We start from the raw sequence: 27,356 nt of genomic DNA, 5'->3' as shown, positions 1-27,356 counted from the left end.
TAGTATGTTTTGGGTCATTGTCATGTTGCATGGTCCAGTTCCGCTTCAGCTTTAATTTTCTAACTGATGGTCTCACATGTTCTTCAAGCACCTTCTGATACACAGTAGAATTCATCGTGGATTCTATGATGGTGAGCTGACCAGGTCCTGCTGCAGCAAAGCAGCCCCAAACCATGACACTTCCACCTCCATGCTTCACAGTTGGTATGAGGTTCTTTTCTTGGAATGCTGTGTTTGGTTTACGCCAAACATGTCCTCTGCTGTTGTGTCCAAATAATTCAATTTTGGACTCATCTGTCCAAAGAACATTATTCCAGAAGTCCTGGTCTTTGTCAACTTTATCTCTGGCAAATGTCAGTCTGGCCTCGATGTTTCTCTTGGAAAGCAAAGGTTTCCTCCTTGCACACCTCCCATGCAAGTTAAACTTGTACAGTCTCTTTCTGATTGTAGAGGCATGTACTTCTACATCAACAGTAGCCAGAGCCTGCTGTAGTTCTCGAGATGACACTTTAGGGTTTTTGGATACCTCTTTTAGCATCTTGCGGTCTGCTCTTGGGGTGAACTTGCTGGGGCGACCAGTCCTGGGCATGTTGGCAGTTGTTTTGAAAGCCCTCCACTTGTAGACTATCTTCCGGACAGTGGAATGGCTGATTTCAAAATCTTTTGAGATCTTTTTAAATACCTTCCCAGACTCATAGGCTGCTACAATCTTTTTTCTGAAGTCCTCTGACAGCTCTTTTGCTCTCACCATGGTGCTCACTCTCACTTCAACAGTCAGGAGCACACCAAACTAAATGTCTGAGGTTTAAATAGGGCAAGCCTTATTCAACATGCAGAGTAACGATCTACTAATTATGTGCACCTGGTGTGATATACCTGTGTGAGATCTGAGCCAATTTAAGAGGGAATACATGTGAGGGTGTCCTATCTTTTTCCTCAGTTAGAATAGGCATTTTTGTAGAATGACATTTACAGAAGATCTTGAAAAGACTTTTCTTCAGTTTTCTTTGTTTAGTTGGATTACTTTAATCTCTCTGTATTGTTGAAACGGAGATGAAATAACCTTTTATTAAAAATGTTACAAAAAACCACATGCTTTCAAAGGGTGTCCTAATTTTTTCACATGACTGTAAGTAGCAAGTTAATGACACCACAGTATAAAGTACTAGCTTTGGTACCCTTACCAGGTCATAATGTCTAAGCATAAATTCTCCTTAACATGGATATACACTGGTTATCTTCTGAATAAGTACAACCAAATCCATATTGTTTTTAAATATGCCATTTTCAGTATAATGTCCCTTGGCTTATTTTGCGAGTTTCTTTATTGGTATATTCTCTATATTAGCTATGTTGGCAGAGCGCTTCAAAGTCATAAGTGCATTACGTTTTCCCATTAGGTTCACAGTGGAGTTTTATATCTCGTAAATGGTTGGTTTAGGACAGGCTGTTTTTTATGCAGTAAACACCTGAAATGGGATCCATGCCAGGCGTCTCAATGAAGGCCAAATGCTGAAAGTAGGCTGTGAGCCCAAGTAAGTTCTCATTATGCAGGTGACAACTGAAATAATAACAAATGATGGGTCTTCAATAAAGTCATTCAGACTGTAGAGACCCAACACAATATGTATATTTCATTTTAATCATATCCTCCATACAACTGCATTAAAAGAAAATATAACTTTAACCCACTGACGACGCAGGACGAGAATACTCATCCTAAACAGCGGGTCCTTTCCGCATTAGGACAAGCATTCACCCATTCACTTCAATGGGGCCGCAAAAGATGCGGACAGCACTCCATTGCTCCATTCCGTGGCCCCGCAAAAAAATACAGCATGTCCTATTTTTATCTGTTTTGCGGGCAAGAATAGGCATTTCTCCAATGGGCAAATTGCAGAACGGTCGTTTGCATGAGGCCTTAGGTGAACGGTCAGTGTAATACACTGACAGTCAATGGAGTAGAATAGAGCATGTATTGTACCGCATTAAAACAGGGATCAGACCCTGAAATGTTGTGGGACAAAAATAAAAAAATACAGCAAAAAAGTTAGTTTTTTTACAATAAGATTTTTTAAGTTTCAAGTAAAAAAATGGACCTTTTCTAAAAATCAAGCTATGTACAATAAAAAAAATAGACATATTAGGTATTGCTGTGTCCATAATGACTGGCTCTAAAAAGATATCACATGCTGTACCCTGTTAGGTACATGCATAAAAAGAAAACCCTGTGCCAAAATAGCAATTTTTTGGTCACATTGCCTTACAAAAAGTGCAATAGTGATTGATCAAAAAGTACTATGTACCCAAAAGTGGTACCAATGAAAGCGTCACTCGTCCCGCAAAAAAACAAGGTCCCATAAAAGACGATTAGCAGTTAAAAAAATAAATAAAAAAAATATGGCTCTCAGAAGATGGTAACACAAAAACATGATTTTCTATTTCAAAAATGCTTTTATTGTTTAATATTGAAAAAAAATAACATTGTGTACAGCCCGAGGAAGCGCGTTTAGCGCGAAACGGTCGTCGCTGTTTAATGCGTGCATTAGAATTGTCCGCCCCCTGCTACACCTTATCTATGGAATAAAACCGCAATTATCTCAACACACTGGTGAGTGCCGCTGTTTACTTCTTCTTCTATATTGTTAACATATTGTGTACTGCCTCATCCATAACAACCGGATCTATCAAATTTAACTGTGTCAAAACAGCCATTTTTGTCACCTTGCCTTACAAAAAGTGTAATAGGAAGCGATCAAAAAGTACTATGTACCCCAAAATGGTATTAATGAAAACATCAACTCATCGCACAGAAAATTGCTACACAAAAACAGGATTATGTAAAAGTGCTAAAATAAAAAAATAAAAATATATAAAATTGGTATCTCTGTAATCGTACTGACCAGCAGAATAAACAAAACTCAAAAAGCCATGACAGAATTACTGCCTTTTAATTATCCTGCTTCCCAAAAAGCTAAATAAAAAGTGATCAAAAAGTTGTATGTACTCCAAAATAGAACCACTGTTAAAGGGCACAGTGTGTCTCATATGGTACACGCTGGGAACAACATTTTGGGAAGTAAAATGTTTTATCTGTAAAAAAACTTGCAATTTTCTATTTGCACGGTCTGCTTTGCATTCATTTCTACAAAATATCTGTGGCATCAAAATGCTCACTCCACTCGACAAAAAATACCTGTAGGGGTGTAGTTTCCAAAGTGGGGTCACTTATCAGGGGTTCCATTTATTATTTCACCCCAGAACCTATACAGTTGTCAGCACAAAATGCGTTAGTCACCACAATGAGCCTCAAATGCACATGGTGCTCTTTTAATCCTGAGCCCTGTGGTATGTCCAGGCAAACTGTTAGGGCCACATGTAGGATGTTTCTAAAACCAGGAAGCACAGCATAATAATAAGAGATCTTGCTTTTCACACAATGGGCACAACACATTGGGCACTGTGATAGCATATCTGTGTAAAAATTAAAATTTTCACTTTGCATAATTTGCTGTGGGGTCAAAATGTTCACTACACCCCTTCGTAAATTCTGTGAGAGGTGTTGTTTTCAATATGGAGTCACTTCTTGGGGGTATCTTTTTCACCTCTGCAGTTGTTGACCAGTGCTGTATAAGTCACCGAACTAGATCTCAAATGCACATGGTGCTCTTTGCGGTGTGCCCATGCAGCAATTTACAATCACATATGGGGTGTTGCCGTATTCAGGAAGAAATGGGTAAAAAGTTATGGGGTCCTTTTTCTCCTATAACCCCATAAAAAATCTGAGCCTAAAGCAACATTTTCACAGCCAAGTTTTTTTTTTTATTCTATAAAATGCTTATTAGGTCAAAGTGCTCACTACACCCCTTGAAAAGTTCATTGGGGGTTGTAGTTTCCAAAATGAGGCCACTTTTTGGGGGTTTCTACTGTAGGGGTACCTCAGGGTCTCTAAAAATGTGACACAATGCTCAGAAACCATTCCAGCAAAATTTGCCCTCCAAAAGCATATGGGGCTCTTTCCCTTTTGAATCCTGTGGTGTGTGCATACAGCAGTTTACGACCACATATGGGGTGCTACCATATTCAGTAGATATTGTGTAACAAGTTGTAGGGTCCTTTTACTCGTTACCCCTTGTGAAAAATCTAGGGCTAAAGCACCATTTTATTGGAAAAATGAGGTGTAGTTTCTTGTGTGGGTTTCCACTCTTTGGGGACCTCAGGGTCTCTTTGAAAGTGACATGGTGCCCAAAAAATATTACAGAAAATTCTTACGACCACATATGGGGAACTGCCATGTTCAGGAGCTTATGCAATATTTTAATGGAGGAAATTAAATGTTTAATTTTCACAGCAATGTGTTTCAAAGAAACGCCTGTGGGGTCAAAGCTGTCAGTACACCCTTCAATAAATTCTTTGAGGGGTATAGTTTCCACATTTGGTAACTTTTTGGGGGTTTCCACTGTAGGGGTACTTTAGGGTCTCTTCAAATGTGACATGGTGCCCAAAACCATTCCAGCAAAGTTTGCCCTAAAAAAAAACATATGGCGCTTCTTCTATTCTGTGTGCCCATATAGCAGTTTACCAACACATATGGGGTGTTTCTTTAAACCGCAGAATCAGGGTAATAAATACTGAGGGTTTTTTTACTTGTTACCTTACAGAATAGTTTTTTAATAAAATCAGCAAAAAAAAGGAAACTTTGAAATTTCACCTCCATTTTAATTTAATTCTTGTGAAACATGTAAAAAGTTAACAAAGTTTGTAAAATCAGTTCTGAATGATTTGAGGGGTATAGTTTCTAAAATGGAGTCATTTATGGGTGGTTTGGGTAACTTCATAACTGAATTAGTCCTTAAAAAAGTGGGTTTTGGAAATTTTCTTAAAACACTGAGCATTGCGTATTTCGATGTTCATTATGTGTATGTTAACCCATTAATGACCAAGCAATTTTTTTCATCGTCACTTTCCAAGTACTAAAACTATTGATTTTTCCTTGGCTATAGCCTTATGAGAGCTTGTTTTTTGTTTTGGTTATAAAAGTAGTAGTTTTCCATGGCACCATTTTGAGGTACCCATAACTTATTTATTAACTTTTACTAACTCTTTTTTGGGAGCATGGGAAAAGAACAGCAATACTGCCACAAACAATTTTTCAGCATAAATAACGTTAATCTTTGGGTCACTACAATTACAGGGATACCAAATACATATCGTTTTTTTACCCTTTACTAAATTTGCAAAATCAAAACAGTTTAAAAAATTTATTTTGCATCATCATATCCCAACCCATAACTTTATTATTTTTCTTTCTACAGAGCTGTGTGAGGACTTGATTTGTGTAGAATGATGTCGTTTTCATTGGTATAGTTTTGGGGTACATAACACATCTATTTATTTTTTTTTGTGGTGAATAAGCAAAAAACAGCAATTCTGACATTTCATCATACAGCGTTCACCATATAGCATAAATTACATGATAATTGTGTAGTGTGGTTCGTTTTGGAGGTGACAATACAAAATATATGGAGGGTATTTTATTTTTGCAATTTTCTTCCATTGAAAAGCTTTTTTTTCAATGGAATTTTTTTATTTTATTTTTAAGTTGGAGATTTTTTTCTTTAATCAAACTTTATTAAACTTTTTTTTTAAACTATTTACTAGTCCCACAAGGGGACTTTAACAGGCAATCTTTTAGTCGATTATATAATACACTACTGCTATTGCAGAAGTGTATTATATTGTTAGTGCTATATTGACAGGCACCATCAGACTGTGTCAGAGAAGCACAGCATAATAGGCATATACAGCAGGCAGGCCTGGGGCCTTCATTAGGTCTCAGGCTGCTATGCGAAGAAATCAGCAGCTCGCAATCTCATTTGCAGGGTGCCGATGAGAGACAGAAGAAGTCCCCTCCCTGTAAACCACTTAGATGCCGCGTTTGCTATTGACCACAGCATCTAAGGCAGTGATGGCTAACCTTGGCACTCCAGCTGTGGTAAAACTACAACTCCCAAGATGCCCCCCTTGCTTGGCTGCCCTCAGAACTCTATAGAAATAAATGGAGCATGCTGGGAGTCGTAGTTTAACCACAGCTGCAGTGCCAAGGTTAGCAATCACTGATCTAAGGTGTAAAAGGTCTGGATCGGCGCTTCTATCCCTATACACCACAGCTTGCAATGTGCCGGCAACATGCAATGCAATGGGCATTTTTTTTTTTCACCTCCAATATTTGCCCCATAAGACGCACTAATATTTACCCCCCACCCCTCACTTGGAGTGTAAGAGCGTCTTATGGGGCATAAAATACGGTAAATAGGCATTTCTAGCAATGTGGGAGTGAAAAGAGGATACCAATGGCAAGACTAAGGCTGCAGAGGGTGCTAAATATTGGGAGAAGTGCTCACAATTTAAAGCTAAACATAACCTAATGTGTAGCCCACTTGAAAAGCAGTTCATGAGACTTCTATACAAGACTAATGACAGTTTATTCGTGGCAATGATCAAAAGAATTTATTCTCATCACAAAATTTTTTCTGGTATATACAATCATTACAAAAATGAAAAAAATTCTTATATCCGTATCAAGTTAGGTGATGGTCAAGGAAAAAGGTTTAAGGGTAGAAGGGACAGCAATGAAAATTAGATGAGATTTCTTCAAGACACAGACAGTGGCGTACATAGAGAAGTAAGGGCCCCATAGCAAGGATCAAACCAGGCTCCCCACAAAGGACAGAAGGGTTTCGGTAAAGCCTTTTCAATGACCCTTAGGCCATTTTTCCACTGCTTCTTTTGCTAAAATTGTTCCTTTAGAGTCCTAACCAAGTTTTCACCTCCAGCAGAAGAGGAGATAATCCCAACTAAGACTGGGCCCCCTCTTGCCCTGGGCCCCATAGCAGTCGCATTGTCTGCAGCTATGGTAGTTACGCCCCTGGACACAGTCACACTGGTCTTCAGTGTCATGAGATGAACAGTATTAGAAATTTAGGAAATTCTAAAATGAGTAGACATACACGTTTCAATATATTGGATAGTTTTCTACACAATAATGTTGTAAATCTTTTTTGGAAAAAAAAAAAAAAAACAACTAGAAAAACAAACACTTTTAATCATATATTTAATGATGTGATATTAAATGAAATTTGACATAATTTGCTTGGAAAGAGAAATAAAACACTGGAGTAATCTTAAAATCTTCCTTCCACACCCAACTCTTCTATTGCCAAGCTGCCAATTTTATTATGTACTAAGCTGACTTCTGCCTGTGTCAGAGTGCGCTCCATGTGTCGATATTTAATTCGGTAACAATGGCTGACTCTTTTGGTCCTGAAAGATAAAGAAAATTAGACAGTTAGAAAATACATGAGGACATTTGTAAAATATCTCAACTACCTTGAAGAACAGTCAGGAGTCTATCGATGCCACCATGATGATGAGTCTGTTCATAGGCACTAGAAAGGGGGCAGTCACTAAATAAAACTTAAACTTTTAATAGTTTAAAAATAAGTAAAAATTAATTAAGCCCCTACAGACAAACAAATATTGACGGACTCGGAGCTCAACTGGTCATAGGCAAAGGACTGTCAGGAGCACTATATAACCGTCAAAAGGCTAGGTGGGTGTCCAAACCGTCTAGTATACACAAAAAGACAAAAAACTATTGTCTCCCCATTGTAGAAAATGTGTTTCCACAAAATGATGTAGACCAAGTGTCACGGATGGCACCTCAACCGGACTGGCGGGTGGCTAGTGAGGCCCAAGGGGGAGGGAGGTAGTGAGTGTTAGCTAACACTAACAAACCCTACTTGGCCTAGTTCACCCTATATATTCCTAAATACAGGGTCCAAAAACCCCGCAAGGGGTGGCCCTGGCTGCAACCTGATCCTACTCTAAAGACGCTAAAAGGCCCTATACAGAGTATAAAGCATAAATGGAAAATGTGCCAGATCCGGGGGCTGAAAAAGCTTACATAGGTATACACATGAAAAAAAGAAAAAGAAAGGGGCGTCCCAACGTTTCCTCAATATGAGCCCCTAGATTCTTCAGGGGACACGAGGCAAACAAATATTACCAGAAGCAGGCATATGGCTCAGCAATGGGGTGTAACTATTAGGTGACCGTGGGCAGCACATGGCTGTAAACCAGGGAGAGGGGATCACCAAGGTGATGGTGTCCACTTTAAATGGATAGTCCGGGCTTTTTCAGCCCCCGGATCTGGTACATTTTCCATTTATGCTTTATACTCTGTATAGGGACTTTTAGGGTCTTTAGAGTAGGATCAGGTTCCAGCCGGGGCCACATCTTGCAGGGTTTTTTGGACCCCGTATTTAGGAATATATAGGGTGAACTAGGCCAAGTATGGTTTGATAGGGTTAGCTAACACTTACTACCCCCCTCCCCCTTGGGCACCACTAGCCACCCGCCAGTTCGATTTAGGTGCCATCCGTGACACTTGGTTCTACACCATTTTGTGGAAACACATTTTCTACAATGGGGAGACAATCGTTTTTTGTCTTTTTGTGTCTACTAGATGGTTTGGACACCCACCTAGCCTTTTGACGGTTATACTCAGTGCTCCTGACGGTCCTTTACCTATGACCAGTTGAGCTCTGAGTCCGTCAATATTTGTTTGTCTGTCTGTAGGGGCTTAATTAATTTTTACCTCTTTAAACTATTAAAAGTTAAGTTTTATTTAGTGACTGCCCTCTTTCTAGTGCCTATTTCTTATTGTTGGAGCAGTATTCAGGGCTGGGTATATCACTACCTGTCTTCCCTGATTGACCAACTTAATTACACGTGATGAGTCTGTTCACACACTTATACTGCATCAGCCAGGAACAGCTCCTTACTCATATATCCACATGGAATCACGGGTAAACAAAACCCAGGATCTCCATTTTAAACCAGATGCAGAGATAAATCTGCATAGAATACCCAAAAATTACTTAACAGTTAATCGGCATCCTATGAAATTAGCCCAAGTGTGTGTGTGTGAGATTAGCGAATTTAGAAATACAGTTTTTACTTATTCATATGACCATGACATAAAAAATTACAAAACCCCTTTAATAATATACTGTGAGTATCGTCTTGGGAAATCCTATTTGTATATTGTTTTTCCATGGAGCATTGCCAATAAGTCTCCATACCGTGGAGCACTTCCAGTAAGTTGCCATAAAGGGCTGGTCTTTCACCACTCCTGACATGTCTGTTTTAAAAGCTTCATACATTCCCCATGTACTAACAATTCTGGAGCATCTATTCTTATGGCTCTACGCTGTGCCATTCCTTTATTATTTCTACTAGAAGTTATGAATATTTGCTAGCAGTCTGCAGTAAGGGTACAGAGGGGAGGTATACAGTTAGGGGTGTGTCCTGCACAGTCTGAATATGGCAGCACTGATTGGATAGAGTGAGTCTGAGCAGGTACACCCCCCCAACTGGTTACCTCCCATCTGTATTCTTACTGAAGGCTAATAGCAATGAATTCATAACTTCTGGTAGAAATAACAGAGGAATGGCACAATATACAGACATAAGAATAGATGCTCCAGAATTGTTATTACATGGGAAATGCATGTAACTATTAAAACAGGCATGTCAGGAGAGGGGACAGGTCCTCTTTAAAGCAGAGGTGCACAACCTTTTTCTGGTTGGGGGCCACATATTCAGCCTGAACCAATTCCAAGGGCCAACAATAAAACTAAAAGGGGTATTACCAACTGAAATACTGTATTTATGGCATATTGAACATACAGTATATACCATTAATGTCTCTTTACACTTCTAGTACTCCCACCTAAAGGGAAGAATACATGAAAGATACATATGAGCATTCACAAGACATAGACATACATGTATTTTACTAGATGGTTGAGGGCTGCACAGAATGGAATCGAGGGCCCGCATGTGGCCCCTGGGGCGCAGGTTGTGCACCCCTGCTTTAAAGAGAACCAGTACCCTATGTAAATAATATATTGTGAAGTATAGGTCAACTGTGTACAAGACAGATATAAAAAGTCAATAGTTTGCTTAGTGCTCAGGAAAGGTCTGAACTATAGTTTGCAAATGAAGTTGTACCACCACCACAGATCCTCCATGAAGAGCTTTTGTTACAGCAAAATGATTCAATTGGTAGGATACACCAACACTTTGTAATTTTTAGGATTGGTCCGGTAGTCAAAGCCCCACTGATCACAAACAAGCAAGGTGTTGTTTTAATGAACTGAAGCACAGAAAATTAATAATGAGCATTATGTTAATCATTACAATTCAATAAAGGGTTTTTCTGGTGTTAGGATAAATTAATATCTTATCAGTGGAGGTCCAAAACCCTACACCTCCACCAATCTACTGTTCTGCCAACACCTGACTCAGGAAGATGGCACCATAACCACACATTCTTCCATTGTGTAGCGCAGTGTTCCTCAACTCCAGTCCTCAGGGTCCACCTGCTGGTCATGATTTCTGAATATCCTACAGAATGAATACCTCTGGTAAGTCCTGATGCATTGACACTAATTATATCACCTGCTCAATACTAAGGAAATCCTGAAAACATTACCGGCAGATGGACCCTGAGGAACACTGGTGCAGTGGACAGAGCTGATAACTTCAGGACTGCTTCCATTCAAGTGAGCAGCGCTGCAGTAACCTGCTGTGTACACTACACAAAGGATGGAGCTGTAGTTCCAGCATCGGAGATACTGCAGAAGAGCTGATTGGCAGGGGTGCAAGGAGTCGGGCTGCTGTCAGACATTGATGGCCTATCCTGAGAATAGGCCTTTAGTATAAAAGTACAGTGATTTCTCAGGATACAATATTTTTAACATACAATGGTCTTTTCTGACCCATTGTAAACTTAAACCAGACTCAACATACAATGCCTGAGACTCAGATCCAACCAATCAGGGCTGCTTCTCTAGTGAAATAGCTGTATTAGTTGCTAGCTAGCAGCTATTACCGATTATATATATATATATATATATATATATATATATATGACTTGTTTAATCTGTCTAAGATATCTGCTTATACTTGTTAAATCATCATTTTCTATTATCCTGGATGACATTTCTGCGTTATCATATAGGTTTTGGCTATGCAGTAATGTATTGTGGAATAAGTCCAAAAGTTTTGCTGAACGGATACATTTCAGTTTTTTTTTCCAATAAAGTTTGTGATCAAACTTTTAGGCAAAGACAGATTGGGAGACAGATGGAAGTCAATATCCATTAACCTGCTCAATTTGTGTTGGGAGCTAATTATTTAGTCTAAAAAAACAGACCACTTTTGTGATGAGCGTCATGTTCCTATTTTTAATCATATTTTACATTCAAAATTTTGGCCCAGTAAATAGTGGGCCTTTCCTAAAACCTAGTAAATGTTTATTCAACATTCCACACCACATTTGTTCAGACATATAAGGCCTCCATCATATTTCCACACGTACAGAAAAATAAAGCATAGGGACACTTTTAAAATAAGTCCTAAATGTGATTCTTATGGTCTCCAATCTGTTTAAATCCCTTTACAGAGGCTAATAATCGGTCAAATGAGGGCCCCTAAGCGAATACAGTACTCGAGGACGTTGGAGGAATTTATCACAGTGCACACTCCAGAAAATAGAGATTTTGTGACTTTTTGAGGTCACTTGTGCAAAATTTGTGTGACTTTTTGTATTTTTATGCCATTCACTCCAGTTTTGAAAAGAAGGTGGGGAAGAAGTGGGCATGGTTAGCTATGTTAATTAGTTTCACTCCAGATTTGACTGTTAATTTTTTTAAAAGTTGCAAACAAAAAAACAAAAACAAAAAAAGGCCCAGAGACATTCCTGTCAGGTGCTGGTGCGGAAAACTCAAGGAGCAGTTCTAGACTAAAGTGTTTAAAGAGGAACCAAAATTACCAAATTTAACAAACAATGTGTGCTGTTTCATAAATTACGCCAATGCAGACTCAAGGAAAACGGACTTCAAATATTATCCTCATTAATTCCCCCTCCACTGTCTCACAAAGACAACCCCGTTCTATATAGAGGGAGACTACTGCTCAGCATAACAGTGACTTTCACTCCTAAAGACCTGGCCTATCGTTGTAGGCCATTCAAGTAAATGTAATACATATAATACTACATTTATTGAGCTGCAAGTTTCATTGGTGGTACAGCTTACCGCTGGGCCAGCTTCTTTCCTATAAGTGGTTTTAATAGCCAGACGAGGCAAGAAATTGACAGTCAAGACTGCATTCAGATAACCATTATATGGATGAAGCAGTTGCTGTATATTTAATGCAGAGTGGGGTTAGATTCTGTCATGTTTGATCAGGTAAGCCCTTTCCTGAAGGAAAACAAACTTTTGGGAAAGGGACTTTGGGGGAGTAGATGGGGTTGAACTGCAAAACAAATATAGATCATGGCAAGAGCGGCATGGTTTCTGGAAAATAACAAACACGCCCCTTTTATCAATGCTGGAACGTGAGGGCTAAACCCACCTGGGTCAGGATGGTAGGAATATTTTTGTAAAATTTGATACACCATGGATATACTGTACATAACTTACATGCCGACTGTACACAGCAGCATCAAGGTTTTACTAATCTAGAACAACATTCAGCAACATCCAAAGGTAGAATTTTATAGCGCGACATGGACAACTGGCCTGTACTGGACCTTGTCTGCTATGCATCCCTAAAGATCCTATTCTAAACTTGGAAAACACTGATAAATATATCTGCTTACCTGTACAAGTTCAGCAAGACAGAACTAAAGAGATCAATGCTACAGATCTATGAAGAGTCTTCGTGAGCTGGTGGCATCGATCTTTTTCAGGTACTTCCTGACGGTTGTCTTTAAGTCAGTATCTGCTACATCTGATGTGCCATGCTACAATATTTCTATTGATTGTACAAAGCACCCTGCAGTTAGACAAATTGACTGTGCTTTCTATAGCTACAAGATTTCTTAATTTTTTCCAATGACTTTAGCTATGATTATGTACAAAAACTCCAAATTTGAGAAAAAGTATATTGTATTGGGGGTACATATTCTACGATACAGCATTAGATTAAAAATTAACTGGACAGGAGAAACCTAGAACATCTGGCAAACCCTCCGATCAATAAAAATGTCTCACAAATTTTCTTATTAGTATTGAAATAACTACTAGAGATGATTCTGCTACCTGACAAACCCCACTAATTGAAGAAGAAGCCACTCTTGAGGTGGCCTGGTAATAACCACCCTCCATGTCCTGGTGGATCAATACAGTGATCCACATGAGATATCTTACTACTTCTCAATTACTAAGGAAAGCAGAAAACAACCTTAAACTCAGACTGACATGCCTTATTTATTTTGGCCATTTTTTGCTATAAAATATTATATACATTTACTCTAACGTTTGCCCGTATTGTCAACCTTTTTTAAGTCCGATCTTGAAAAATTTCTCAAAGAACGCTCTGCTGTGGCTCAAAAATGAATAACCCTTATTATAGTTTACATTACCATGAAGTGCAGATTTGTTAGGCCCCTTTCACATGAGCGAGTTTTCCGTACAGGTGCAATGCGTGAATTGAACGCATTTAATCCGCACTGAATCCTGGCCCATTCATTTCTATAGGTCTGAGTACACGAGCATTGATTTTCACACATCATCTCTGCGTTCTGTGAAAATTTGCAGCAGCCCTGGTCCAATAGATGTGAATGGAGCTTCTGTGAAAAACGCATTGTATCCGGATTTAATGCATTTTTTTTCACTGATGATTGCTAGGAGATGTAGATGGTTATTCTTCAGGTTTTTTGTGTGAAAAACGCATTCAAAACTGATTGCACCCGTGCGGACAAAACTGAACCACTGAAAGCAATTGCAGAAAAGACTTGCTTGCAAAACCACCATTTTTTTCTGAACAGATACCGGACACAACCCATATTGTTCATGTGAAAGAGGCCTTATACAGAAAAGCAGTGTCTGATGTTATTCACATAGGGCCTACTCATAATGAATATGATTTTGTTAGTCTCTGTTTCAATGAAAATATCTAAATTTGCCACTAACGGATGTATTTTTTGGCATGGAGTTTGCAATTTGTGTGTGTCATCTGCATCAGTTTTTGCTGTTCTTTGCTTGCCTGTCAGTCATATATGGCAATTTTTTTAGGATGGTTGTAGATAAAAGTGTGTGTGTGTATATAATAAATGGCAGCACCAACCTTGGAATATATTGGAGATTGGGTGCAAGCTCCAGTGGGAATAGCGTCCCAGGATAATATCAGTGAAAAACAGAGCAGCACTGCAGTAAGGTGAAAAAAAGAAAGCTGGTTATTCACCCAGTGGTGAAGCGACGTTCCGGCTCCAACATGAAGCCTTTCTCAAGCGCTTGAGAAAGGCTTCATGTTGGAGCCGAAACGTTGCATCACCACTGGGTGAATAACCAGCTTTCTTTTTTTCACCTTACTGGAGTGCTGCTCTGTTTTTCCATTGATATATATATATATATATATACACACACACCATATGCAATTTTTCTCCCTAAAGTGAGGAAAGCACTCAATAGTATGCAAGAGGCGTGGGAAGCAGTGACTGCAGTGCTGTTTGCGCTCACAGTACTCACTGCTCTTGCTCCGCATGCAGCGCGTTCCACTGTCCTGACTGCGTACAGTGTCAGGACAAGTACGTGCACAATGACCTGATGTTGTACGCAGTCAGGTCACAGTGCAGCATGGGCCCAGAGAAGACCCAGAAGCGGTGACTGCAGGACAGACTGCCAGACCTGCAGAGTATAGGCAGAGCAGGAGAGGTAAGTTCATTTATCTCTTATGGGAGTCTGATCTGAGATTTCATCTGAGGTCTGACATGGGGGTCTGATCTGAGGTCTGATGTGGGTGTCTGATCTAAGGTCTGAAGTGGGGGTCTGATCTGAAGTCAAATGAAAATCATGGGTCTAATTTGGGGGGTCTGTTGTGAGGTCTGATGAAAAATATTTCTCTCTTATTTTCCTCCCCTAAAACCTATGCACATCTATATATATATATATATATATATATAGTGGGGATTCACTCTGGTAGACAGGACAAGCAGATGCAGTATAGAGGCAAACACCAGTTTGTAACTCAAAAACGTCAGTGTTTTATTCACACTTATGGGAACAAAACAGTATGACAGACCATTTGCAGTTTTGGTGTTCGTTCACACCTAGACAGTTCATACAGTGAAAGAGTCACCTGTTATCCTAGGTCTACGTTCACACCCGATTGGCATTGCTCAGGACAGCTCAGACCTCCCAAACTCAGGCCTCCAGCCTAGCACACGGCTCAGATCCCAATCCAGCGATTGCCAGAGCTCCTCTGTCAGAGAGAGAGGTAATTACCACCAGCTGACACTGCGGGCTGTTTTTTTAATATAGGCCAGTCAAGACCCGGCCTGGAACGTGGGGAGTAGTCACCCACCCAGCACTTTGATTACTCCCTGTAAGAGACATCCTGGATCAGCTATTACAGCTATACTAAATAGAAAGGTGTCAAACAGCAACTGTTGCTGACACATAAAAAATGTCTCTTACTCCACCGAGGCCAGGAACCTCTGTGACACATACGGTCCCTTGCGCCTTCTTACAATATATATATATATATATATTTAAAGGAATGTTGTGCGGGGAAAATTCGGCAAGCAATCTACGGCTCTGGAGCTCTAGAATTGTTCAGTATGTGTTTAAAGAGACGTGAATAAATCAAAAGAATCCTTTGCTCTCTAGTGTGCTCCGTTTTTTTTTTTTTTTTTTGCATTTCCATTTGATAGCACAACAAATGTGCGGTTGTGTAGCATGCATTGCTGCCATTATCGATTTATATTTAACTCAAATAAACTGTTCAACATCACATCCTACCCATGTCAAGACGTTAATATATTATACTTAGCCGATTGAAGAATATAAGTGAAAATCTAAATTATTTATTTCTCTCGTATAAAGTGAACAATCTCCTTGTAAATTCCTTGAGAGCAGTAATATTGACAAAAAGACCTTTCAGGAAGCATTTATATCCAGCCTGTTAGCATTCAAGCTTTAAATCCAATTAGATGTGAACAGAATTTAGCCCATATATGCCTTTAATATCAACAAATCCCAAATGCATATAGCAAAGTTTTCCATCAGTGAGAAGATTGATTATTTTGTTTTACCTTGGAGAATGTCTATTCCTAGAAAACCACTACTTCCATTACGAAAAATGAAAACTTGACATTCACAACAGAAAAAAAAAAAAATGTTATGGAATCCTCCTGTCTCTTTGTGGCACCAGGCTGTATGATTCCCAGGGTTAACAAGTCCTAACTGGACTCTATGTAAGTATCTATTTGACTCATTGTCCTTATTAAATCACAGTAGCATTTCATTGCTCCTCTGACCCTAAAATTCCTGTAAAGCAAACTGAACACACATGTTAAAAGGGGTTGTCTCACGTCAGTAAGTTGCATTTACCATGACGAGGAAGTTAATACAAGCCACTTACTAATGTACTGTTATTATCCATATTGCTTCCTTTGCTGGCTGGATTCATTTTTTCATCACATTATACACTGCTTGTTTCGATGGTTACAGACCACCCTGCAATCCATCAGTGGTGGTCGTGCTTGCACAGTATAGGAAAAAGCACTAGCCTATGTGTGCTCCCATGCTCCTGGCTATCAGAGAGGCTGACGCTTTCTCCTATAGTGTGCAAGCACGACCACCACTGATGGATTGCAGGGTGGTCTGTAACCATGGAAACGAGCATTGTATAATGTGATAGAAAAATGAATATGGATTTGCAATATGGATAATAACAATACATTAGTAAGTGCCTTGTATTAACTTACTTTACATGATAAATGCCACTTTCTGAAGTGAGAAAACCCCTTTAACCTCTTCAGGACACAGGCTGTACAGGTACGCCCTGATGTCCTGGTACTTAAGGACACAGGGCGTACCTGTACGCCCTATGTATTTCTGATCACCGCCGCGCGGCGGGCCGGTGATTGGAGACCGATGCCTGCTCAAATCATTGAGCAGGCACCTCGGCTAAATGCGCGGGGGGGTCTCTTGACCCCCCCATGTCAGCTTTTACCTATTGCGGTGGCGGCAGTGCCATCGGGTCCCCATGGGGCTGTAGGGGGGACCCGATGGCATGGAAGGCAGCGTGATGCCTTCCTGAGGCACCGCCGCTGCCTTCCTGTGACGTGCCTGTGAGGTGCCTGTGAGATCCAGCCACCTGGATCTCACAGGCAGGAAGCTGTATGAGTAATACACACAGTAGTACTCATACAGCCAATGCATTCCAATACAGAAGTATTGGAATGCATTGTAAAGGATCAGACCCCCAAAAGTTGAAGTCCCAAAGTGGAAAAAAAAATAAAGTGAAAAAAAAAATAGAAAAAATAAAGTTTTCCCCCAAAAAATTAAATGTTTCAAGTAAAAACATAAACGTTATTTCCCCCCCCCAAAAAGTTTTTTTTTTTTTAAATAGGGGAAAAAAATAGACATATTAGGTATCGCTGCGTGCGTATCGACCGGCTCTATAAACATATCACATGACCTAACCCCTCAGATGAACACTGTAAAAAATAAAAACTGTGCTAAATAAAACATTTTTTTGTCACCTTACATCACAAAAAGTACAACAGCAAGCGATCAAAAAGGCGTACGCCCACCAATCTTACCGTCACATCATCCCGCAAAAAAGGAGCCCCTACCTGAGACAATCGCCCAAAAACTGAAAAAAACTATGGCTCTCAGAATATGGAGACACTAAAACATGATTTTTTTTGTTTCAAAAATGAAATCATTGTGTGAAAATTACATAAATAAATAAAAAGTATACATATTAGGTATCGCCGCATCCATGACAACCTGCTCTATAAAAATACCACATGATCTAACCTGTCAGATGAATGTTGTAAATAACAAAAAAGAAAACTGACAATACAGCAATTTCTTGTTACCTCGCCTCACAAAAAGTGTAATATAAAGCAACCAAAAATCATATGTATCCTAAACTAGTACCAACAAAACTTCCACCCTATCCCCTAGTTTCTAAAATGGGGTCACTTTTATGGAGTTTCAACTCTAGGGGTGCATCAGGGGGGGCTTCAAATGGGACATGGACCTTCTAAAAAACGTATGGCATTCCTTTCCTTCTGCGCCCTGCCGTGTGCCTGTACAGGAGTTTACAACCACATATGGGGTGTTTCTGTAAACTACAGAATCAGGGCCATAAATATTAAGTTTTGTTTGGCTGTTAACCCTTGCTTTGTAACTGGAAAAAAATATTCAAATGGAAAATCTGCCAAAAAAGTGACATTTTGAAATTGTATCTCTATTCTCCATAAATTCTTGTGGAACACCTAAAGGGTTAACAACGTTTGTAAAAATCAGTTTTGAATACCTTGAGGGGTGTAGTTTCTTAGATGGGGTCACTTTTATGGAGTTTCTACTCTAGGGGTGCATCAGGGGGGCTTAAAATGGGACATGGTGTCAAAAAAAAACATTCTAGCAAAATCTGCCTTCTAAAAACCGTATGGCATGCCTTTCCTTCTGCGCCCTGCCATGTGCCCGTACAGTAGTTTACGACCACATATGGGGTGTTTCTGTAAAGTACAGAATCAGGGCCATAAATATTGAGTTTGGTTTGGCTGTTAAACCTTGCTTTGTAACTGAAAAAAAAAAAATATTAAAATTGAAAATCTGCCAAAAAAGTGAAATTTTTAAATTGCATCTCTATTTTCCATAAATTCTTGTGGAACACCTAAAGGGTTAACAACGTTTGTAAAATCAGTTTTGAATACCTTGAGGGGTGTAGTTTCTAGAATGGGGTCATATTTGGGTGGTTTCTATTATGTAAGCCTTACAAAGTGACTTCAGACCTGAACTGTTGGTTTTTGAAAATTTCTGAGAAATTTCAAGATTTACTTCTAAACTTCAAAGCCTTGTAACGTCCCCCAAAAATAAAATGTCATTCCCAAAATGATCCTGACATGAAGTAGACATATTGGGAATGTAAAGTAATAACTATTTTTGGCAAATTTGGTATTTTTACTTGCCGAACTGCGCCGCCCCCTCCACTACGTCATTTAATGTATTCACTGCACCGTCCTTGCTTCCTCCTCTCTTGGCCTCCGAAATCCCGCACAGGCACAGTATCGCTGAGTGCCTGCGCCTGTACGATACTCCTGCGGGCAACAGCGCTCTGATTACGTCACCGGGCTCGGCGCATGCCCAGTGACAGTATTGAGGCTGTTGCCCTTTAGAGCAGGAGTATCGTACAGGCACAGGCACTCAGCGATACTGTGCCTGCACGGGATTTCGGGGGCCAAGAGAGGAGGAAGCAAGGACGGTGCAGTGAATACATTAAATGACGTAGTGGAGGGGGCGTCGCCATTCGGCAAGTATGTGGGAGTACATTTATTTCTTAGGAGGCGTGCTGGGCTTGGAAGAAAGGTGGGCTGGGCACTGCAGGGGGGGCGTTACTGGGCACTAGAGCAGAGTAATAACACCCCTCTGGCCACCTTGAGACTTCATTTGCATATCAGAAAAATCGCAATTTTGACAGAATGAAAAGTTGAATAAAAGAAAGAGGACACATGCTGGAATGAAGGTACTTTATTGCACATTGCTATGTTAACGGTTTTATATGGTCAAAATAGGTAACAGATTCCCTTTAAGGTGAAATAAGCCTGTGTCCTTAAGGAGTTAAGGTGTTCATTCAATAGTGTAATGTGTGCGTATTGAATTATTTAGATACCTTCTTTAAGAACAGTGCATTTATGCCTAATGACAATGCAATAATTAAACACTTCAAGCCTATAATTCTAAGACAAACCTACTATTCTCATTCCAGAAATTTCTATTTACATTATATAACAGTTTATATTTTTTGGGCAAATCTAATTTCCTAAATCTTAATAGATTAAAAATTCTGTGGCGATCACTTTTTTATAGGAAGTCTGTCAGCAGTTTTGGCCATACAAAACTGCTGACAGCACATCTTTTGTGGAGGTTTTATCATCAAGAGTACTATGAATATGAACTTTTATTCTTCCAGGTTCCGCTCCCGCATACAGTAGGCGGAGCTTCACTATGGAGTGCTCTCAGACCCTCCCCTCTGCTGAATGACAGCTGTAGAAGTGTAGAGGGCAGTAGCTATGAAGCAGTTCAATGCAGAGACAGTTCACAGTGAAGCTCTGTAAGGCCACTTGCAGTAGCAGAAGGTGCACCAGCTGTGGGTGTCACTTGGTAACATGTCACTGCTGAGACCAGTCATTAACTGCAGTCAGGGCCGGCGCTTCCATATAGGCAAGGGGGGAAATTGCCCCTGAGTCCTTAGAGACCCCCAAGCCCGCCACCCGACACCGGCCCGCAACTAACGGTAGGTCACAGGGAGATGAACGCTTCCATTGTGGAAGCGTTCATCTCCATAGTCATCTGTATTGCCATCCTCAGGACAGCGATACAGATGGCTGTGCTGTGGGGCAGGGTAGGGAGAGGCATATCAGAGGCCGTTGCAGTACAGCACGGGACACATGCCGAAAGAGGCCTGCATTGCATCGCTGTGTGATGGAGGTAAGTATAAGTGCTTTTTTTTTTATTTTTATACCAGACTATCTGTTACTGCCACATCGGGGGAGGGGAGGCACTTGATACTGGTATATGGGGGTGGGGTTTGGCACTTGATACTGGCACATGGGGGGGTTGGCACTTGATACTGGCACATGGGGGGCTGGCAGTTGATACTGGCACATGGGGGGGCTGGCAGTTGATACTGGCGCATGGGGGGGTTTGGCACTTGATACTGGCACATGGGGGTTGGCGGTTGGCACTTGTTACTGGCACATGGGGCGCATGGAGAGGGACTTGTTACTGGCACATGGGGGGCATGGAGAGGCACTTGTCACTGGCACATGGGGGGGAGAGAGGCAATTGGTACTGGCAGATGGGGGGTGGAAGAGAGGCACTTGTTACTGGCACATGGGGGGTGGAAGAGAGGCACTTGATACTGGCACATTATTATGGAGTACTATGGGGGATTCTACTGAGGCAACAAAGAAGGGGTATTTTATATGGGGGGCTCTGTGTGGTACTAGTATTATCTGTTTCTGCAGTATAGTATTGGGGAGCACAGTGGCACAGTATTGGGGGTAGTAGGATGATTTGTCCAGAAGATGGGAGGATGATGGAAAAGTAGTAAACTAAGATTTTTTTGGGTTGTCAAATTGCAGAGATGGAAAATGGCAACAAAATGGTGGTCTGGTCTGAAGGAAGAAGACGAGGACAGAGAACATCACAAAAAGAGATGTCACTGGATGTAAGAGGTATGGGGCGCTGTGCGGGGGGGGGGGGGGGGGCTTATTGTTTTTTGCCCCAGGGACCCATTTCACCTAGAACCGGCCCTGACTGCAGTGAAACATGTGAAATGCAGGAATTTTTCAGGAGGTGACCAAAAATCCAGTAAAGACAGCCTGGAAGCCATGGAGCCCAAACTGAGCAACAGGGAGCAGATAACTTTTACTTTCTTCGCAGGTTCCATTGGGGTGGAGGGAAACATAAAAAGAAAATCTTAGACAACTATTTAAAACACACACAAAACTAATATGGCACCCAAAATGAACATGGTAATGCACTATAAGGCAACACACAGAGGGCCTAGGGCTTTGTGTTGTTGTCACAGGATGTTAATATACCTCCATACACATGGCTGTACTTATCTCTGACCCAAAACGCATATTTAGCAGCCAGAGTAGCAAAAACATATACAGGTGGCAGTCAATAGACAAGATGTCATATACATTTATGTAAGGTCTATAAAATCTCAAGGTATGTTCATTACAACGGTCTACTGTTTTGAACAATTAGTTTTGGTCAATTCTGGAGAAATTCCTAACAGGGCATATGAAAATATTTTTAGTTTTTTTTAAAGAAGACAACCCCTCTAGTTTGTTTTGATGTCTGTGAAACATATGAATGGTGTCTTATGTTTTCACCTCCTCAGTGACACCACCTTAGTTTCAGTGATATATAAACTTCTGCTGCTTCTTTTACCTTCAACTGAGCACAACTGAGGTATTTTTCAATGAACTTTTTTGCAAAAATAGATGTGGAAACACTGTGTCAAGTGACCGTTTGACTTTGGGCTAAACTCCACATAGGGATGTGGTCTTCACTGCAGGGGGCAACTGCTGCACTACCTCCTGGGATGGTCCCAGTATACTTGGCAGCTGTTCTGCAAGAAAACAGAGATGCTGATGCAAAGCACCTGTGGTCCAGGCATATCACTAAACATAGATCACGGGCAGACTAGCAGAACAGGAACCTAAACAGAAATACAATTATAGGCTACTGTACAGACAGAACAACAGGAACCGTAAACATACTAGACAACAGGCAAGGCAGACACAAGACCAGGCTTCAGAACCACAGACAAGGCAGAAACAGATGGGCAAAGGACAAGGAAACTGAACAAGCTACAGAAATGCAATGAATTGCAAAGTTATGCAATGTTAGGGTGTTAGTTTTACACAGCTAGGGTCTGGATACAAACTAAAAACAAAATTCAAAAATCCTATACTGATACAATCCAGGAACTAAATAGGGAAACAGATGAGCCAATAACTGAAAGGTAATGCAACAGGTGTGGCAGATGATTGTCAGGATGGAGGCGGTCCCTCTTGGCAATCGTCTGCAAGCTAGCGGAGGAGACCGCTGCTATTACATGCAGCGATCTCCTCCGCAGCATGGGGAAGAGCAATTGGTATGCCATCGCACGTCCCCATGCTGTACAATGGTTTGCCGGTGGCAGACACCACGATCTGCCACCTACAAATGATAATTTTTTAACAGGTCAAACGATTTGGATTGCCCGATGATCGAACGTTTGCTTGTTTATCGGAAAATTGGTAGCTGCATTACACTGAAAGATGGTCATTAATGATACAGGCTTGAAACAGAAACAGATTCAGATTTAAGCCTGGGGAACTTAACTGCACAGGGACCAGACAAAACTAGAAACAGACACTGTTCACAACCCAAGCCACCACTGTCAGCACGCATTGACCACAGAGAATATGCGCTGCCGCACCGACAAACGGCCCTAGACACAAATTCACAACACTTCGGCAACTAGCAAACACAGTAGCAATGGTGCACCCAAGTATCAGTGGCCAGTATTCACAACAGAGGAGAATGTGCACTGCCGCACCAACACCTGGTCCTAGATACACATTCACATGACTAGCCCACATGGCAAACAAGGGACACAGAGAACAGTGACAAACACAGACCACAGGGAGCAACAAGAGGACATGTACTCCCACACCAACACACAGCTATAGACACACATCCATACAATAGTGCAGCCAGTACGCAACAGCGCCGGCATCCAGCCTACACCGCAACACAGTGTCACAGTGAACAAACTGTGACAAACCATTTGGGCAAAAAAGTATTGCCCTTAGGCTATTTCCTTACCTAAAGGTAAAGCTATCCATCAAGGTGTTCCAGCAGCGTTCACCATATCCAGCCATATCAGATACTGTCATGCAACAGTGACTGCAATGGGATCTGGCCAGTTTCTGACATGAGCGCTGGTTTATGTCTGGCCATAACCCAGCGATCATGCTAGAAACCGTCCAGTTCCCCGTGGGATTCCATTATAGTCAATGGAGTCTGGCAGTACACAGCGGTATCTAGATAGCCCAGATACAGTAAACTCCAGCAGGCTGTTCCTCTGCCAGAACAGCTTGCTGGATAGCTTTACAGTAAATGGTATTTGGACAAATCAGTAGGGGGAGGGGTGGGGTTCGGAGGATGGGTTTATGATGTGAATGCTGGTCAATAAAGTATTTGAATTACAAAAGTATTCAAGCCTTTGAACTTTGTTATTGATGAAGACATTGTTGAATACCATAGAAAGAAAAGAAAACAAGGAGAATCAACTTCCTCTGTTTGGGCTTTTAGCATGCCCCTACAGCCCCCTGTAGAAACTCCATTACATTACAGCAATTAATGCAGTTGCTCTTCTGTGTGCATCTTTATCCAGGCCTATCAAGAGAACAATAGAGTTGTCAAAATGTCATGACTATTCTACACCTACTAATATCATGAGAATTACCCTTCCCCTCACAGTAGCAGTTAACTGACAATGGATTAACTTTCTATATATGGTAGGTATTATCATTTATTTTCACTGCTACAGAATAACAATATTTTTGTAATTAATATTCAATGTCATAGTACTGCCATAATTAGAAAGGAAAAACAGCCCAAAAAAAAACAACCTATGAATACCGAGCTAAAAAATACCGCTTTAAGATAAAAATATAATATAATAATAAATAAAAAAAATTACTGAAACTCAACTAATGAAAATCAGAAATTGCTTTTGAATTGTGGTTTAACAAACAAAATAATTTATAAAGGAAAAGAATGAATGTGGCCTGGACAAAAATGATGGTATTCTTAACTTAATATTTTGTTGCACAACCTTTTGAGGAAATCACTGCAACCAAGAGATTTCTGTAAGGCTACTTTCACACAAGCGTTAGGTTTGTCAAGCAGGGGAACAGCCTGCCGGATCCGTACAAACGCTTGCACTCGCGTGCTGTCAGAATTCCGGCCTGGCCCTATTCACTATAATGAGGACAGGAAGGAGCTGCAGCATCAGCACGACAAATATGCCGAGAGGCGGCCGGACAAAAAACGCAGTCGAAGCCTAACTCCCAATGAAACTTCTGATTTAGATCAGAGCTCATAGAAGGCCACTTCAGAATAGTCCATTGTTTTGCTCTTCTTGGATGTTTTTAGCTGTGTGTTTTGGGTCATTATCCTGTTGGAGGACCAATGACTTGTAACTGAGACTAAGCTTTCCGAAACTGGCCAGCGCATTTCACTCCAGAATGCCTTGATAATCTTGAGATTTCATTGTACCCCGCACAGATTCAAGACACCTTGTGCCAGATGCAGTAAAGCAGCCCCAAAACATAACCAAGCCTCCTCCATGTTTCACAGTAGGAATAATGTTCTTTTCTTTGTATGCTTCATTTTTGCGTCTGTGAACATAGAGCTGATGTGACTTGCCAAAAAGCTCTAGTTTTGCCTCAGCTGTCCAAAGGGCATTCTCCCATAAGCTGTGTGGCTTGTCAATATGCATTTTTGCAAATTCCAGTCTTGTTTTTGTATGATTTGCTTTCAACAGTTGTTTCCTCCTTGGTCATCTTCCATTAAGTCCACTTTCGTTAAGACATCTGACACTGATGTACCTTGATCTTGGGGTTCACCTATAATCTCTTTGGAAGTTGTTCTGGGCTCTTTAGTTACCATTCGTATTTTCTGTCTCTTCGATTTGTCATCAGTTTTCTTCATGCAGCCATGTGCAATTGTAGTAACAGGAATATCAAGCTGTTTGGAGATGGTCTTAGCCTTCAACTTTACAATGTTTGTCTATAAATTTCTTTCTAATCTCTACAGTTTTGTCCATGCGTGTAATTATAAATAAAACGTTTTGTCTCATGAAGACAACCCCAATTCATTGGAACATATACTGAAGACATCATAGAGAGAGGTCTACAACCCCCATAATAAAGAGACTGTATAAACAACTTTCATTCTGGAGGACTTGAGACATGCTTGTATTCAACCTGAATGGTAATATTGGGATTCTGCTGTTTTTATACGAACTGACTACAATTGGCTGCTGATTTACAATTTGAAGAATTTGTGCTACTCTTTCATTTATTACCACTGGTGGCTGATATTCTGTCCTCTAAACTTGCCCTTAACCACAATGACCAATGCTGTCTTATGGAAGCCATCTGGATTCCTGTTTGAGCATAATTCAAATCTCCTGGAGATTCAAACAGTGCTTGAGTATTGTGACTAGGTCTGCCAAACAGCTCCAGTACTGTGTCTTTGTGATCTGTCTTTTTCAGACAGTTTCTACTCCTTTTCTAGACTGTTCTTCTTAGGACGCTTTACCTAGTTCTCTAGCATAGAAACTGAGTTACAGTAACTCAATACAGCCTCTAAACAGTGTACAGAGCTGTCTGCTTCCTTCCTTCTGATAGTCAAAGTTCCTGATTGGTAGGGGTGCAGGGGTCGGATCCCGATTGATCTGATTTTGATGACCTATCCTGAGGATAGGTTATCTATATCTAAGTCCTGGAAAAAAAACTTCAACTGGGTATGCACGAATAACAGGCGATAAATATGCTTGGCTGAGTTCATAAATTGTGAAAGACTGTTTAATGACTAAGTCGCATATAATATGTTTGAAGCCATTCATGTAGGATAGTCTTGCAGGCTACACTACAGATAAAAAGGTTTGTTTATGCCTGAGAGTTTCGGTGTATGTGCTGGTATACAGACATCCAAAGATTGCCCACGATGATGTCACCAGTACATATGAGTTATCTAACCCAGTATTTTCTGTCAGTGGTAGAGAGCTGAACTTGTCTGTACAGACTGAGACATGTTTGGACATGCAACATACACAATAGCAGTTCAGTCTGATGAAAGCACTGGAAGTGACAGGATGGCAAGTGCAGTACAGTGCAAGTCTACAAAGAAAATTAAGGATTTGTGATTAAATTCCTTACAAAGGAAGAAAAGAAGCCTAAAGAAATCCATGAATGGATGATTGCTGTATATGGTGATGATGAAGCGATTTAAATGGTGCAGGGAATCAAGTGAAGATTAACCTTGTTCAGGGCAACCTGTTAAAGCATCTTCAGAGGAAATGCACTGTAAATTGGAGGCCATGATTGTGGAAGATTGTTGGGTCAAAGTCAGTGTTATAGCTCATGAATTACGCATTTCAGTTTGCACAGTTTCCAATATGAGCCATGATGTTTTGATGATGTCAAAGGTCAGTTCCCAAAGGGTACCACAAATGTTGATACCTGAGCAAAAAAAAATTGTTGTAACAGGGAGCCAGCGATGCGCTCTCTCCCTGCAGCGCCGCCTGCATCCCATCCCATCCTCGGCTCTATGGTAACAAGGGGGCGGAGAGGACCCGGCTGCGCACGCCTCTTCCCTAGACAACGAGCAGGGGGGAACTGAGAGCTCATATAAATGAGTCAGAGCTCAGGTGTATTGATGTGCTGGACATGGTTACGTGACGCTGGCCACGTCACGTGACCCATCAATTAGACCTATTTAAACAGGTAACCTGCTGGTCACAGGTTGCCTGTGATTGGTCTTGTTACCTCACTAGCGTTCTCTGCATGTGTGACTACTTTTACTTGACCTCGGCTTGTATTTGACTTCGATCTTGTGTTACCCCTTCTACTGACGCGACCTCTTGGATCCAGACCTCGGCTTGTATTGACTTCTATCTTGAATTAC

General features: G+C 40.8%; 1 protein-coding gene across 4 annotated transcripts in view; it reads right to left on the bottom strand.

The window, feature by feature from the left end:
* Positions 1–6,495: 6,495 nt before the first annotated feature.
* The window catches only part of FARS2 (phenylalanyl-tRNA synthetase 2, mitochondrial), a 394,255-nt gene continuing 373,394 nt past the window's right edge, over positions 6,496–27,356 (bottom strand). For all 4 annotated transcript variants that reach the window (XM_044293989.1, XM_044293991.1, XM_044293988.1 and 1 more), the window contains one exon: positions 6,496–7,323. In XM_044293989.1, coding sequence (XP_044149924.1) covers positions 7,185–7,323 — 139 coding nt within the window. In that variant the 3' untranslated portion in view covers positions 6,496–7,184. The remainder of the gene's footprint in view (positions 7,324–27,356) is intronic.

Source organism: Bufo gargarizans, chromosome 5 (genome assembly GCF_014858855.1).
Source record: "Bufo gargarizans isolate SCDJY-AF-19 chromosome 5, ASM1485885v1, whole genome shotgun sequence".
In the NCBI taxonomy this organism is placed as follows: domain Eukaryota; kingdom Metazoa; phylum Chordata; class Amphibia; order Anura; family Bufonidae; genus Bufo; species Bufo gargarizans.
This window is presented reverse-complemented; position numbering and strand designations above follow the sequence as displayed.